The following is a 17,262-nucleotide window of genomic DNA, read 5'->3' on the forward strand; positions in this document are numbered from 1 at the left end:
AATATGTGTAACTATATTACCACCTGTACTGCAAACATGTAATCACTATTCTCCATGTCACAGGTTCCATGGCAGGTGCAGGGTTAATATACTGGGGTATTCTCCTCCTGTGATTTGCTAACCATACACAGCTGTTGCCTTGCAGTCTTCAGGTGATTCTGGGGAAGCCAGGTTGTGCTGCAAAAGAGTATTGGAAATGGCACAGTCACAAAGGCTCAGGTATGTTTGTATAGTTAGCTTTATTATGTTTAAATATGTATGTATTATCTGATATAACTGCAGATACAGCCATAAACTTGGCAAACTTCACTGTGAAATAGTTAAAAGGATCTGGGTCCTTTGGTATCAGTCATACATGAGTGCAAAATTCTAATGTAGTGCAGATGTAACCTGGGCATTAAGATTCCCTCTGTGACACTGATGAGATTTTTATGTATTTATAAATTGTGGACATTGGTTTGTTTCATAAAATTCTACTGTACTAAGAGTTCTGGTTTGGGCTTGCCACAGGAATTTGGATTGGTAATTTCAGACATTGTGGAGCAACGCATGGAAAGTAGAGGAGAGTGTTCTGCCGGGAAAACCATTAGGAAGCTGGATAAAATCCATTCCATACTAGGCCCACTAACCCTTAACCCAGGGATAGGGAACCTTCGGCCCTCTAGCTGTTGTTGCACTACATATCCCAGCATTGCTTACAACACTTTTAGCAGGGCTAAATAGCAGAACTGTAGCAGGGCATGCTGGGATGTGTAGTTCAACAACAGCTGGAGGGCCGAAGGTTCCCCATCCCAGCCTTAACCGGACAATTGAAAGCAGCCTAATACTGCAAAAATAACCAGTAATGTTTCCTATTTGTATGAGAAATGTTTGGGCATTCCCCAAATGGCAAAGTCTATATTACACTCCACAGACTTCTTTCAAAAGCAAGATCAAATATGTCAGTTACATCAGTGGTTCTCAACCTCAGTCCTCAACAGTACACATTTTCCAGGTCTCCACACAGACTCACAGGTGTAATAATTAGCACCACCTGTGATCTTTTAAAATGTGTCAGTGAATAATGAGTGCACCTGCCGGGTGACCTGGAAAACGTGCACTGTTGGGGGTCCTTGAGGACCGAGGTTGAGAACCACTGAGTTACATAACCTTCTCTACCTGCACATGGGCAATATGAATTCTGATTTCTAGAGCATGCCTATGCACTGTGCTCCTGGTTTAGCAGCATTACAGGGGGTGCTACAAGTGTAATCCCGAATTCAGGAGTTCTCAAACTGTGGGTCCCGACCTTCTCAGCATGGGGACGTGGCTCCATGTTGCTGACCATCTCAGCCAGGGTCGGATGTATCAAGCTTCAAAAAGTGATAAAGTGGAGAGTGATAAACATACAACCAATCTGCTCTGACCTGTCATTTTTCAATGATTTGATTGTCTGGCTATTTATGACTCTCTATTTTATCACCGTGAAGCTTAATACATCTGGCCCTCAGTTTCAAAAATCTGTTGAGTTGTTTTAGAGACTCCTCCCATCATTTTGTGCCTCCACAATGCTGCCATGTACAGTATGTCCTGTCTGCTGACTACACATGTGATGTGATGACCTTCTGCAGTCACTTGCTGGGGTCCTGTAATTATTTATATTGTCTGATGGGGTCCCAGAGCAAAATAATTTGAGGACCCCTGTCCTAATTCCATCTACACTAGTAACAGATCAAACCTCATCATTCTCTGTCAATAGGCAAGGTCGACATTGGCAAAAGGCACATGAAAAGGTAGACATGAGGTTTTAAAGTTTCTTTTCTGTCAACATAGACTACAGTAGTGTAGCGGGTACCCTCGGATGGTGCCTCTCTACACACTTTACCATTCCTGATCAGAGTCCATTAGGATGTTACATTTTTTTATTTATTTTTTAAACCTAAAAAAGTAAAAAACGGATGTCAGCCTTTTGATGTTGTCCTATTGACTCTCTATCCAGACACTGTATACCTATCAACTGAATACAATTCAATTGTCTATGATATATTTTTTTGCACAAAAAGAAACGGTATTACCACAACATTTTTGTGCCCTAAAGCTGTGTACACACGGGGGCGATAGGGGCTGATATCGCTGGGAATATGGTTGCTGGCGACCATATTGCCAGTGATGGGAGTATGCCCCGGCGTTAAATCGCTGGGTGCGCCCTCCTGTTTTCAGCCCCATTCTGGTCGCAGCGACCAGCTGTCTGCGGCACCGCCGGCAGAGGTTCCCTTTCACCAGTGACCATCTCTGGTCACTGATAAAAAGGAGAAACTGAGCAATTTATCGCCCCGTGTGTACGGGGCTTAAGTCTTGCTATTTAATTATAATCTGTTCCACCCCCCCCCCACACACACACACACACACACACACACACACACACACACACACACACACACACACACACACACACACACACACACACAAAATGTAGCAAGTTCCCAGACCTAGGTGTTTTTATAGCAGATGGCCTGAAAATGGGTCTGCTTATTTTTCGCCTGCCAGATGCTATTGGGTGCAGGCACTTCTATTGGGGCCCAGACTGCACAAAGTTGTATTAGGGTTCTGCAATTGGGCACGAAACATTGTGGCATAATCTGAACTTGGGGCACTGTGTCACTGTGTCACATGCTTCCTGATGGCAGTACAATGTTTTTATTGTCTTAACTTGGCATAATATGAACCAAATACATTGTATAGTATTATGTGAACTAGTGCACTACTCCAGGGTTGCCTACCCTCCCGGAATAACCCGATATGCTTATCTCCGATGAGGGGGCGGGGGCTAAAGTGTCATAATCGCGTCATTTTAGCCCCGCCCCCTCCACAGAGATGTGCAAAACGGCTTATTTTCAAGCATGGGGCAGGGCTTAATGACGTCATGTTCAAGCCCCGCCCCCACAAACTCCTGCTGAATGTCTCCTATCCGAGCTTCTCCCGGAGAGGAGATTTAAAAAGTCGGCAACCCTGCACTACTCTGGGCCATACTGAACTAGGGTAACAGTGTACTTCAGAAAATGAACTAGGCTACTACTATGGGTCATAAAATGCACAGCTGAGTGCAGAGAGTGGAATCTCACAAGAAGGGAATAGGGCATTGACGTATCTCTTTTGTATTATTATAATTGTTATACTCCTGACCACACATCACTGGTATAGGAGCTCCTTCAAAATTTTGCTATGGTGCCCACAAAGTTCTATCTATGCCCCTGAAAGCAGGATTGGCTAACCAGGAGGGGGTGTGGTATAGGGTTCCGACAGTAGGGATCCCGACAGTCATTAGCCCAACATCGGGATCCTGACTAGCCGGACTCAGACAGCATGGCGAGCACAACTAAGATCCTTGCGGGCTCGCTGTGCTCGCCACGCTGCAAGCTCTATTCTATTCTCCCTCTATGGGGGTCGTGGACCCCCATAGAGGGAGAATAGCCGGTGGCCGTCGGGAACCCGTATGTCGGTGTTTAAACAGTCTGGATCCCGTCCGGCACCCAACCAGGAGTCCTGGTATAAATGTAGAGCTTCCTGTTATTGTTCTGATTGGTCAGAGTACAAGGAAGCTAATCTGATTAGGTATTAGAAGTTGATACCAGCGTGGAATTCAGTCCGTATTGAACTGCATTTTAACTCCTTCATAAAACATTACGCCTGTGCTGTAAACGAGGACAGTGCTTTAAATTATGTATTTTAAGGGGTTGGGATCATTTGGTCTATTGCATTATGGTCGAATCCATTAGGTCGACATGCTAAAAGGTCGACATGATTCTAGGTCGACATGGGAAAAGGTCGACATGATTCTAGGTCGAAAGGTCATTAGTTCGACAAGGTCATTAGTTCGACATTGTCTATGTCGACATTCACAAGGTCGACATGGGGTTTTTCACTGTTTTTTTTTTACCTGAATGTCAACACAGTCGACATGGACACAGTTTAAAGTGCACTGCATCCCCTCGCATCGCTCGCTGCGCTCGCAATGCGTCGGGCACGGTGCCTCGCTACGCTCGGCACACTATTTTATTCTCCCACCACGCCCTAGTGGATGGTAGGGCATGAAATACCGCCTGTCGGCACATGTTGGCTCAAAAAACAGTGAAAAACCTTGTGAATGTCGACATAGACAATGTCGAACTAATGACCTGTCGAACTAATGACCTTTCGAACTAGAATCATGTCGACCTTTTCCCATGTCGACCTAGAGTCATGTCGACCTTTTAGCATGTCGACCTAATGGATTCGACCTAATGACTGTCGACCATAATGCAGTAGACCAAATGACCGCATCCCATTTTAAGTGCTCTGTTAACCTAAACATGATATAAGCAGATTTTAACCATGATACATTTTAGAACCAAAAATCAAAACATTGTTTTGAAGGAAGGCGGGAAAATCCAAACAAAAGAAAGTTTGTCCTTGCACATTTTTCAGTAAAAGTGTTATTTTTATAAAAGTATTGCAGGAAGGGCAAGCAGTAGATTATCACTGAAGAGCCTTTCAGAGCAGAGGCATAGGGGTCAGTGTCCAGGCCACACACCTTGCCAAGAGAAGGTTTGCTTTCTGGGAATGCTCCCTGGGGTGTTCCGGAGACTAGCTATACACAGCAACATGGAGACAGAAATATGACTGGAGGAGGGTTCAGGGGAAGGTACGACTGTGTAATGAAAGATAACTGGAAATATTTCTGCCGGGTGTGTGTTATTGGGTTTTTTTTAACATTCTTAACGATGTTGGATTTGAGTCATAGGCATTTGGTCCTATTAAAACTTCAACAAGCCATTGCTCATGGGGAAATGGGGACAGAAAGTGTGTATGGATCGTAAAACGCAATGCGGACAGAGCTTGAGTGACAGAAAGCTGGTGTTTGGCGTGCAAACCTGCCATTTACTGGGTGTGTCAAAAAAACGCAGGTGTGCCCAGTTATTCGATAATAGGTACATTTGCGAAATCTCATATTAGCGATACATTCCATATTAGGCCCTATATAGTGGATCCAGGAGTTCAAGGGACTTATTAATGACAAAGCAATATTTGCAATGTCTAGTGTGTACACAGCCTTATTGTATGTCGGGCCAGTAAAATGTGTTTTTGACTACTGCAGACTTTGGGCTAGATGCACTAAGCTTCAAAAGTGCTATAATGGAAAGTGATAAACAGCCAGCCAATCAGCTCCTACCTATCATTTTTTAAACCCAAACAGTGGTGAGAGCTGCTCAATCAAAGTAGTAATACTCTCCAGGTGTTGCAAGGGAGGGGATTTAACCCCCAGCACACCAAAGGGCATTAGTAATAAGATTTGAAAAACCAACATAATAGAGGGTCAATCGGAGATCTTAGTTACATATATTTTGCAAAAGATATGATAAGCTTCCGGGCCTCGACAAGGCTTCTCTGATACCGGAAGTCCTACACTGCATGATAACAGTACCCATTTTTTAAACCCAGCCTGTGATATGACAGATAGGAGCTGATTGGCTGGCTTTTTATCACTTTCCATTTTATCACTTTTGAAGCTTAGTGCATCTGGCCCTTTGTATGGATATTATATTTTTATTTGAAAAGCTCCTTTATTAGGTAATAATGTTTTATTTAAAAAAAATTTAAGATTAAAATATGGGCAAATAAATAAATAAAAATATTATAATTTGTTAGAGGTGTTATAGAGTTTATTATGCACATTTTGGGCATCTTCCAATTAGCTGCAGAGCTGGAATTTATCAAGGGTTTAGCTTTTCCTGCCTCAGGCATGTGAGGCAAAATCTCTGAAACCAGCCCTAGGAGTCCCGCTTTGCCGTGATAACACATGGGTCTGGAAACATATCAGACACAAGTATAATTGCTCGAAAACTGGTCTTGTTTTAGACTGAAACAAAGGGCTTCAATTGGCTAAAATCGCAAAAGACCTTTTTTCCTTTGAAATGTAGGGCAGGTATATGCAGGATATATGCTTTAAAAAAAAAAACTCCAATGATTGAGCGCCTCTATTCTATGGTGGTTTTGTCTGTATTATACCCTTTATTTATGGAAACTTCTACACTTCTCTAAATTCTAGGCACAGTGACATGTTTGGGAGGTGTTTGGCTAGCAAATGAGTTCAATTCTTATCCCACCCTCTGGGATTGGAGATGCTCTCCATGTACTGGCCATGTTCACGGTAGAGCAACCTTCATGGTTTTTCCGATTGGTCCCTCACACCTGCAAACCACATATTTCACATAAACTGAGACACAAGAAATAACAAACACACAGATGGCTATTTTATCATTTTTAATTATTTGTTAAAATACTAGAGCACTACAAAGAAGGCAAAGCATTTAAGGCACAAGTCGGAATGCCAATATGGAAAGGAGCCAGATCCAGGTAGTCCCAACTTGTGGCCACCGGATCATGAGTTCCGCCCATCCTTTTTAGCGCTACATATGGTTACCCAGTAACATTTTTTTTTTTTATCAATCTATACATTTACAAAAGAACAGTATGATCTCAACGTCAAGAAAAAATAACATGATGAGAAATTCTGTCTCCAACCTCAAAGATACGTACTAATATATATATATAGAGCTCAGTTAGTGCTTATTGCTGCATACTGTATAACGGAAAGTAGTTCTATCATCTTATTAAGTGTCTTCTGTAAACTGTGGTTAATAGTCTATTTTCATGATGATGCTTACAATTAAATGTGTACACTGAAGGAACAAGATGGAGTTATAACTTGAATTTAAGACTATGTAACATGGAGCTTTAACGGGTGTGTGTGGTGTGCATTTAATGTTAATTTACACAATAAAATATTAGTGCCGTTTACTATAAAAATTCAAACTCCTAGTAAGAAATTCTGCTATGTAATAGCAACATTATAGCTCAATATAAATATAAAATCTATAATCTTCAGTTATTAGCTTTAGAGTAATTTAAAAAAATTGGACACACAAAAATATTGGAAACTAAGGTCTTTGTACCAGTATTCTATTAATGTGCTGACACTTCTAGTTTAAACGGACCATGCGTTTGACATTTTTGTGTTTCAGCTATGTCTCTTCTGTTGTAGAAAAATTCAATATCAGTAACCAATGTGCTATTCACTGTTTGGGGGTATTCAATGCTGACCAGTATCAGAAATATCAGCAAGGGCCTATTCAATCCCGTTTTTTTTTTGGCTGTGACTCTCCATTGCAGTTTAGGATCTTTGAAAAGCTGAATCTACATTAGCATAAATGGATTTTAAACCTGCAAATTAGTGGCCATTTCCCCTGGAAAAAAGCAGTGGACTCGCCGATCCAAGTCTTTTCTGATTAAGGAATATATTGAATGCAAATTCAATATGTTCTGTGAAAACAGGCGATTATTTCTGAGGATCTGGGATTGAATACCCCCCCTTGTATCTTTGTGATAGTCTACAGTATATAAGGCACCTTGTGATTTAAAAAAAAAAATAAAAAATTTAACAATCTATATTTTTTTGTTTAATTGGGCAGTAGCATAAATCCCTCCTGTATTATCTGAAGAATTCAAAGTTTACAAATTGTTTTTATCATAGGCAGAGACGAATTTCCCATTAGGCACGTGAGGCACCGGCCTAGGGGCGGCACATGTTTGGGGGCGGCATTTGGATGCCTGTGATAGTACTGTCAGCCCAAAATGTACCAATAACTGCAAAATATCCACTGTACTGTACTATATTCCATCTTAAATAGAGTGTAAATGGATAGGACATGCAGATACTGCCCCTATAAACTGTCCTACTTAGTAAACATTATTGTTGTGCCTAGGGGCGCCCTCATCCCTAAATCCGCCCCTGATCATAGGGATTAATGATTCCTAGTGCACTCAGTCCATTCCAACTCCGTCTCCAGGAGGAAGAAGCTGGCACGGATGGAGTAAGACGGCCTATGTACACTAGCTTTCAGAAAATGTCATGTCTCTTGATTTATCTATATAAATTTATCCTGGGTGACTCTGCAATGCTCCACAGGCGTACCTACAGTCATTTATTAGGAAATACTACAATGGCAGATTACACTTTCAAACTCCATGTTATATAGTTTTAAAACTTCATCAAGAGTTCAGGTGAGCTTAAATTTCCTTCCTATGTAAATCTGCTAATTGCAAGACGAAACCTTCTGAATCCATAAAATGTCCAATCGGACAGACGATGGAATGTCAGACATAAGAAAAGGGCCCCAATAGACTAATTGTTAAATATGTTTAAAACCAATTCACATAAAATGAAGACAACACTTTACGATTTATTACCACCTAATCAAGCATAATCAGGGAGCAAGCATTTGTTGCAACCAATGCAAAGCCACGTTTCCCTTTCAAGAGCTTTTCAATAATAAACACCTAAATCCTCCAAAGCAGTATTTGTATATCATATGTCACTGCTTTGATGCCTGTAACGTAATACAATAAGATGCACAGAGGCATCTATGGCAGCAAGTGGTTTACCTGCTGTCACGATAATATGTTCATCCATCGGAATTAAATGTAATAAGCATTAAAACAACAATAACAAATTGCTTACATAAATGTAAAGGTATTTCTTTAGAAATTATGTACCAACTTTAATATAATACTTTTCTGCAGATATTATGTTCATCTTGATGACATTTGGTTACATACTTTATACACAAACAAAAGTATAATAACAAAAAAAAATCTTCCATAAATATTTCCTATAGGATACATCCTTAACTTGTAACATATGTAAGAAAAAAAAAAAAAAAACCTTCATTTTTATTAGTGTTCAAATAAAGAAATAGGCCCCTTTAAAACATTTAACACTTTAAAACACTTTTAAGAAAGAACAAAAAAAAACCTTAAAAATGTTCTAGTAAACTTGGTAGGCCCCAAAATATATACAGATTAAAACATTGCGGAAAACTGTTCCATTATCAGAAAATGAATTAAAGGAAGCTAGTTCCAAATACAATTTAACATCTACAAAGATTATTTTTTTTGTCCCAAAATACACACATACTGTAGTATTAAAAATTAAAAAAGAAAGAATAGCTATGTCAAGTAATACTGGGTATAAATAGGTATCTGCAAGCAAAGTTGTCGAAAATATGGGTAAACAACAGAAACAATACGATTGTCCCTTTTTTTTTATAATATCATACAAGATACACAAACAAAAATATATTGGCAAAATGGCATATGTCCTTTAAAACACTTCAAGGTTAAAAAGAAACCGAGAAAGGGGAAAAGGCATTTTGCTAGAGATCTGGGGTAAATTTACAAAGGTGTGAGGTTTTTTTTTTTTTTTTTAGAAGTGAGAGATTTTGCACATCCTCCTCCAATCAGATTCTAAGCATGGGCAAACTGTGGCCCTCCACCTACTGTGAAACTACACATTCCAGCATGCCTTGCCATAGTTTTAGCATTCCCTAATAGCAAAACTGCAGCAAGGCATGATGGGACTTGTAGTTTTACAACAGCTGGAGGGCCATAGTTTGCCCATGCCTGCTCTAGTAGGTGCAAGATATGATATGTAAAATCCGGTTGCTTCGGGCAACATCTCACCCTTCAATAAACTTACCCCCTGCTCTCCATCGGCTCGCTTACATGCCATGTTAAAATACATGCAAACACACAATTGCACACAATCACAATGGGAAATAAAAAACAAAATGATTTTAAATGAGGTAATCCCCATATCTGTGTACTGCCTTCACTTATCCAGTAACCCATCCTTACTGAGTATCGCTGAGTGGAGCTTGTACAAACAGACTTGGCAAACCCCATAATAGACCTTACCATTTGTTAAATACAACTAAATAATAATGATATATGGCACTGAGGTACATCCACTCCGAAAATGATAGAGCTGGCTACTAGCCTTACTGTAGGCCGCAGTTATTGCCTTCTATGAACAAAGTTATATCAGGCAATGTTTCTTAATCAGGCCTAGTGATATCCCACTTGTAAATTGTATGTAAGATCAATGGCCGACAAGAAACACGGTGCCATTTTGTTATTCACAGTATTTGTATTTGGCGTAAGGCTAAAGATATAGTTGTTTATCAGTTTCAAAAACTTTTAAATTCATTTATTTTGTCCATCTAACCTTTCCTGTGCTGTCGGTCATGTAAACCGGCACAGTGGTGAGATCCCACGGAAAGTTCATCAAATCAAGTTTACAGCTAGTCCCATAGAGTTTAAAAAAAAAACAGATCACTGTGGGGCAGGGACGGGGAACTTTCGGTCATCAAGCTGTTGTGGAACTACACATCCCAGCATGCCTTGTTAAAGTTTTGCTATGTGGCCATGCTACGATGTGTAGTTAAACAGCTGGAGGGCAGAAGGTTCCACATCCCTGCTGTAGGGTATAATTATACAATTGTTGACATTAAACTGGCCAATATATGACATATATTGTGTGACTGTTCTATTGCACACCTCCCTCATGTACTTACTAGAGTCTCCTTTTATAGTCAATACTGTCAATTTTGAGATGTACGGTCTGTACACGTGTTCCATTTCTATAGTTCTTACTGCTCATGCATACAACACGCATGTTGTATGCATGTTCCGATTTCACCTGTTAACGCTGTCCTTATATAACATGCTCTGCCCCTCAAGTTCCTTGACAAACTTCTCAAACAATCAGCTGTGAGGTATTTAGTAAACATTTACACAGTATCAAATATATATATATACATAGTCTTGCAGCCTATCACTCACTAGAGCTGTCCACATGACCCATTTCTATAGTGTTATAATGTTGTGCTCCCCTTTAAATTGCAACAAACTAGGCTGAACAAATGATGTTCTGGGTGTTGTTTTAATGTCCATTAACTATTGCAGCCCTAACAATGATAATAGGGGAGAACCAGCAGCAGAATATTGTAATTACTATACATAATGATCCTTTTGGTCACATGTACAGTAGGTTCTTAATGAGAGAGATGAGAGAGAAGATGAGATGAAATTGTTAGGTTTTCGTGAACTGGAACAGAACCTTTTTATGGTGACGGAACGATTCTGCCCCACCCCAAACACTAGAAATTAGGTTTTAACCTACATGTTATCAATAGGACAATTCGGTTACCTAGAAACATCACCATTCTTGCAGTATGCCCAAATAAGGGCCAGGCTGTCTGTATAATATACAGAAATAAAAAAGGAACGGGAACTCATAAACACATAACTACAATGACCAGATGCTCAGCCACACACCAGCCGTCCCCTTCATCCACCCCCACCCCCTGCTAAGAGTACTGGCTGGGTGACATTAACAATCACTAGAGTATGTAGCAGTGATAAGGAAGAAGGGATAAAGTGCCTGGTACTCCGGTCAATCAGCTCCTCACTGTTAAATTATAGGCTGGGTTTAAAAAGGGACAGTTAGAAGCTGATTGGCCGGTGACAAAGTACCAGGAACTTTATCACTTCTCCTTATCACTGCTTTATACATCTACCCCTCAGTGTCAATGAGTGTTCTTTTCAGGAACTACTCAATATTGGGTATACTTCAGGATTGAAAAAAATAGGGGGGGTGGGGGGTGGCTTTACTATGTAGCAGGTGAAGTTTATAGGTTCTAGATTATAAGAAAAGAGCGAGTGGATATCAGTACCACTAAAACAAAAATGTCCTCATAAATCTCAAGGTAGGGAACCAACGGAGACCTCCTGCCCAGAACTGCAAGAATGAGAACACACTGTCATTTTGACCAATACAAATCTGGTTGTGGGTATGTAATTACTAGACCAGAATGCTTCTTATGGAAGAAAGTTCGTGAAACAAGACTTTGGGATCTGCTGAACTTTATGAAACCTAAGTTATGCAAAAACAACATAATTATCGAATAGACAAAAAATAATTAACTTATGAAATCCATGATTCTCCTATGTATTAGTTATGTTCTGTTTCTAAGTCTAGACCAGTATTCTCCTCAGCTGCTGATTATGTAAACATACGTCAAGGCTTCCCGGACCCATGGTCTGTCTCTTAGTACAGCTAAATCTGAGCTTTCCTGATGCAAACACATTCCTCTGCCAAACTAGGATAACTGCCATTACCAGTGTCCATCCTCACTGCCCACCCATGCACATATATGCCTCCTTCTGTAAATATAAATAAAGTTATTCAGTATAATGTCAGCCTCCATGGAATTTAACCTAATATATTAGCCATAAAAATGCCGAAGATGAACTATTCACCATGTACCGTAATATTGGAAGCTGCAGTAAGTCGTAACCTGGCCCTTGCATCAATCACCTACCTTTCCTGTTTTCACAATTTCTGAAATAATATTAATCAATAATGAAATGTATACAGACAGTTTTTCTAGTACTCCGTCCATCAGTCTGAAATCTCTCATGCAAAAATCTGAATTTTTTTTTTTTTTGTACGGGACTATGCTATCGGGCTGTCCCTATGCCCCCAGTAATTCTGCAATACTACATGTATACATGCCGTTTATTTTTGGCATCCTACAGGGACGCTCTGACCCAATGGTTAATGGTTTTTATTTACTTTATGAGTACTCCGCTGAGCATCCCATGATCCTAAATAACCATGGAGGTGTACTCCTGTGGTAGTGAGTAGTCCTTGAAGTATTGGTGCTAACCAGGCTTTTCACTGCTTCCTGCAATGCACAGAAAGGGGTTACTGAGCGGAAATCTTAGATTTCTCCAGCGGTGCCCCTGCTCATGTCAGGATCGATTTCCCCCCCCCCATACAGTAGTTTGGTGGAGAGCGATTCCTAGAAGAATGGAAAGGAGGCTGGGAAGAGGAGCAGGGGGTTTCCCATCTCCTCCCTGTTCCCTTCTTTACTCCAAGCCAACTAGAGGTGTCCCCAACAGTTTGCCCCTGCTTTAGGCCGCTTCCTGCTGCAGCTTCCCCAATCCCCCCCCCCCCCTCCCTCCCTTGATGCTCTGTCTGTCTCTCACCCTTTGCCTCCATGCTGCACCCAGCTGTCGACTCCCCCTTTCCCCCCTATTTCTGCTGTTATAAACAACCCTCCCTTGAGGAACTTATCTGAGATGCTGACATGGCATGTTCTCCCCCCCCCCCCCCCCCCCCCCATATTAGGGAAAAGTCCTGACACCTGCTGAAGCACTTCACTGACATACTGCGGTTGCCCCCACCACCACCGATCACTAGAACCCTGGACTTTCAATCGCATCACAGAGAGGGTGAGTATACAGGAATTGCTAATTATCTTGGCTAAATGTTGCATCAAATTGATGCGATTTATATAGTGAAAACTAACAATTCTAATTTCATGTTTGACATGAAGAGAGACCCATTTTAGGATCATATTACTTAAGGAGAAGCCGCTTGGTGTTTCCAATATGAAGTCACTCAACAATTTCCTGTAGAAAATGTTTCTGCAGCACTATCCATTACAGTGTTATTAATGTTTGGCAAATCTCCACAGCTTGGAAAATCCTTCCATGCTTGCAGAGGACCAGGGACCACTGTGCAAAAACCTAGATGGAAGGTATAGCTCAATAGACTGCCGTACAAGAAGTAAAACATGTTAGTGGAAAAGAGTTGAACTTTACCCAATGCGTGCTAAAGATTTGGTAACATGGAGGCATATCCAATTAGCCATAGCTAATTCACAGCTCAGACCTATGCAATTGGGCCCTGCCTCCTCCCCTAAAAAGCTGTGGGGGAACAAATCTGTATATAAAATGCAGCCTCTGGGGTTTAACGTGCAGGCAAACAGGGATTCTGGGATCTACTCACAGAATAATGCTTTGGCCTTCTACCCCGAAACTTTCCTTGCTTGGTAAACCCCACAGCTAATGGGATATGCCCTTAAAATAAAAGGAATCTAGTATACCACTATATACACAAAAAAACACATAAACAGACTAAAAGAAATATATAAAGTGGCTTAAATACAACAATTATAAATAGTTCTCCTTGTAAATGTCTATCTCAGGGATTCGGGACACTTTTCATCCATGGACGCTCCCGTATTCACAGTTATCATTTTGTGTGTGCTTTTGGCCTAGAGCAGAATAAGATGCTTCTATACGACACAATTCTATTATTTGCTTTGGGCTTTTTTGTGTGTTTTCTTTCACCTTATTTTTAGGCCAGTTTTATTCATTGTAATCCCCTTTTGCTGTTGCGGACATAGCCTTGAATTCTTCCAGTAGCAAAAAGGCTAAATTACATGTAAACAAATGTCCCTTACCGTCCCATACAGTGGGGATAGGTTTTATTTATTATTGGTAACGTCAAAGGGGGTTTCCACAACTTTTATTACATCATTTTCCAAACTGATGACAGTACTTTGGGTGAAGGACTCGCACCCCCTTGATAACATGCTAATATCAATGAGATCTGTTGTGTTACCTCTCTAAGGCTACGGAATGTCAATCCGCGCTAAATGTGGAATCCTGGGAAATACAGTTTTTGGTTGGGGTCTGTGAGAAGTGTCCTCCACCAAAGAACTATTATTGGCAGTAATGTATTAAAACTTTGGAAAACTCCTTAATAATTGCCATCTCCATCCAGATTTTGTATTTTGTTTCCATGTAGTCAGTTTCAACCAAATAAAATCTTTATCATTATAGGGGTTGATGCAACCTCAAAGATTACAGCTAACAGGAGGCCACTAACTTACTGTTCAAGAAGAGTTTTACATTTCTCAGACATAAAGAAGTTTGAAAGATTAATGGCTTAGCTCCCTCCGATGTACTGTGGATGTGTTAAAATTGGCTATAACCATTAGTGTAATGAGGACATAATGGACTTAAATAGGCCTGATAACAAATCTTATGCAACCATCTTTGGCATGGTAAACACGCTGATGTTCCACCAAAATACATTTTATACGGGTTGCTTCAAAGCCATCGAACACCCAACTTTTATTCATGGAGAAATTCCATCTTGGTGTGGCCTACAAAGCTCAAGCGGAACCCATTCCAGAAAATGTATTTCGCTTCTAAGTAACCTCATGTTACAGTGGAAAAAGATAAATAATATTTTGTCTAAATATCCATTTCCTCTGTCTTAAAAACCCAACAGAAAATCTGAAGACAGATGGCAACTGCGTTAACCGTTAAACAAAATAAAATAAAAATAGCCGTAATACTTAATAAATACAATTTGTACACATACACAGGAAGATTGTTACATTCTAATAGTATAAGGCTTATTATTAGTTTAACCGCACAGCACTGTGTCTTTGTTCTTCTTCCTCTCTCCCTGCGGGGAACCGATCAGCCGCCCTCTTTACTGGACACGACGGCAGTAATAGCCAAGAACCTTGCACTTCTCACACAGGTGCTGGGGGTGCTCCTTGCTCTGGTCTGACACGTCCAGGCCATCAGGTTTTTCTAAAGGGCGCTGAGAATGGGGTAAAAAAAAAAAGGAGGATTCATTAGTGCCTGCAAATTTGTCAATGACGTTATTAAGTGAGTGTATGTAATTAACACATTGTAATTGCTGTGTTATCTTTGCATTGTGCCGTTATCCTGAACGGCATCTCTAGTTTTATTGTAATACCGGTAATTCTATTGTAATACTGTAATTCTATTAAATTAACTGGCACAAGATTATGGAAAATGCACTGTATTCCACTCTGTGCTGAATAAAATATGCAGCAGAATCCAAGTCGGCACTTAACTTATGTCGACAAGTGCCCCCCAACACCCCGTCACAAACGGTGCTTGAACACTTATTGTGAGAACCCATGATAATAACCATCAACATATTTCGGTGTATCCTTACATATATGGCAAATTTTTAATTATACAAGGAGTGCCGGACCCTGGTCTCACTCACTTTTTGATGCAGCGTTTTTAATTTGGAAATTTTTAACCCCTTCATGACAGAGCCAGTTTTTGCCTTCCTGACAGAGCCCTTTTTTTCAAATCTGGCATGTATCACTTAAGTGGGGATAACTTTTTTTTGCTTTTACTTATCCCAGTGATTTTGAGATTGTTTTCTCGTGACTCATTGTACTTCAAGTTAGTGGTAAATTTTCGTCGATACAGTCTGTGTTTTTTTGTGAAAAATACCAAAATGTCGTAAAAAAATGGAAAATTTTGCGATTTGCAAAATGTTAAATTTTCTGCTTGTGAGACAAATAATCTTACCACTCAAAATAGTGAATAACTAACATAGACCATATGTCTACTTTATGTTGCCATCATTATTTCAACCTCATTTTCATTTTTTTGGACACTAGGAGGCTTCAAATATGAATAGCAAATTCTCAAATTTTCAAGAAAATTTCAAACTCTGATTTTTTTAGGGACCAGGTCAGTTATGATGTGACTGAGTGACTTGTATGTGAGACACCCCCATAAATGATGCCATTTCAAAAACTGCACCCCTCACAGTATTCAAAACAGCATTTTGGAAGTTTGTTAACCCTTTAGGTGTTTCACAGGAATTAAAAGAAAGTGTAGGTGAAATTTCCAAATTTCATTTTTTTTGCAGATTTGCAATTTTAATACATTTTTCTAAGGAACACAGTAGATTTTACTAGAGAAATGTGACTAAAAATTGATTCCCCCAATTCTTTGGTTTTCATAAATATCCTATATGTGGCCCTAGTGTGCACGGTGACCAAACCACAGGCTTCATAATAGAAGGAGCACCTACTTGATTTTGGAGCCTCCTTTTTATGAGATTATTTTTTAGGCACCATGTAGGTTTCTAGGCACCATAAGATGCTAAAAGTTAGGTACCCCCCCACAAGTGACCCCATTTTGCAAACTACACCCTTCAGGGAATTCATCTAGGGGTATAGTGTACATTTCAAACCCCCAGGGGTTTCACCAATTGTGGTACAACTGGGCAGTGAAAATGAAAAAAATTAATTTTTCATTTTCACAGCTCAGTTGTATCAAAATTGGTGAAACCCCGGGGGGTTTGAAATGTACACTATACCCCTTGATGAATTCCCTGAAGGGTGTAGTTTGCAAAATGGGGTCACTTGTGGGGGGGTTCCACTGTATGGGTGTTTCGGGGGTCATTCAACCAGAATCTGTGCTGCAAAATCCAAAAATCACTCCTTCCCTTCTGAGTCCTGCCATGCACCCAACTGGTATTTTTTGGTCACACGTGAGGCATTGCCGTACTCGGGAGAAATTGGGGCACAGATTTTGGGGTGCTTTGTCTCCTTCATTCCTTGTGAAAATGAAAAATTTTGAGCCAGATCTGCATTTTTGTGTAAAAAAATGTAATTTTTTACAGAAAAATGCAGTTCTGGCTCAAATTTTTTTATTTTCACAAGGAATGAAGGAGACAAAGCACCCCAAAATCTGTGCCCC

General features: G+C 40.2%; 2 protein-coding genes across 3 annotated transcripts in view; one reads left to right on the forward strand and one right to left on the reverse strand.

Moving 5' to 3' along the window:
• Positions 1–200: 200 nt before the first annotated feature.
• Positions 201–17,262, forward strand: part of ANXA11 (annexin A11) — a 260,240-nt gene continuing 243,178 nt past the window's right edge. Inside the window, exon 1 of the mRNA XM_083146276.1 lies at positions 201–219. The gene's annotated coding sequence lies outside the window, so the exon portion shown is untranslated. The remainder of the gene's footprint in view (positions 220–17,262) is intronic.
• ZCCHC24 (zinc finger CCHC-type containing 24) overlaps positions 13,028–17,262 on the reverse strand; it is a 125,547-nt gene continuing 121,312 nt past the window's right edge. For both annotated transcript variants that reach the window (XM_083146278.1, XM_083146277.1), the window contains exon 4: positions 13,028–15,328. In XM_083146278.1, the coding sequence (XP_083002404.1) occupies positions 15,215–15,328 (114 nt within the window). In that variant the 3' untranslated portion in view covers positions 13,028–15,214. The remainder of the gene's footprint in view (positions 15,329–17,262) is intronic.

The sequence above is a fragment of the Crinia signifera genome, chromosome 6 (assembly GCF_055691185.1).
Source record: "Crinia signifera chromosome 6, ASM5569118v1, whole genome shotgun sequence".
In the NCBI taxonomy this organism is placed as follows: domain Eukaryota; kingdom Metazoa; phylum Chordata; class Amphibia; order Anura; family Myobatrachidae; genus Crinia; species Crinia signifera.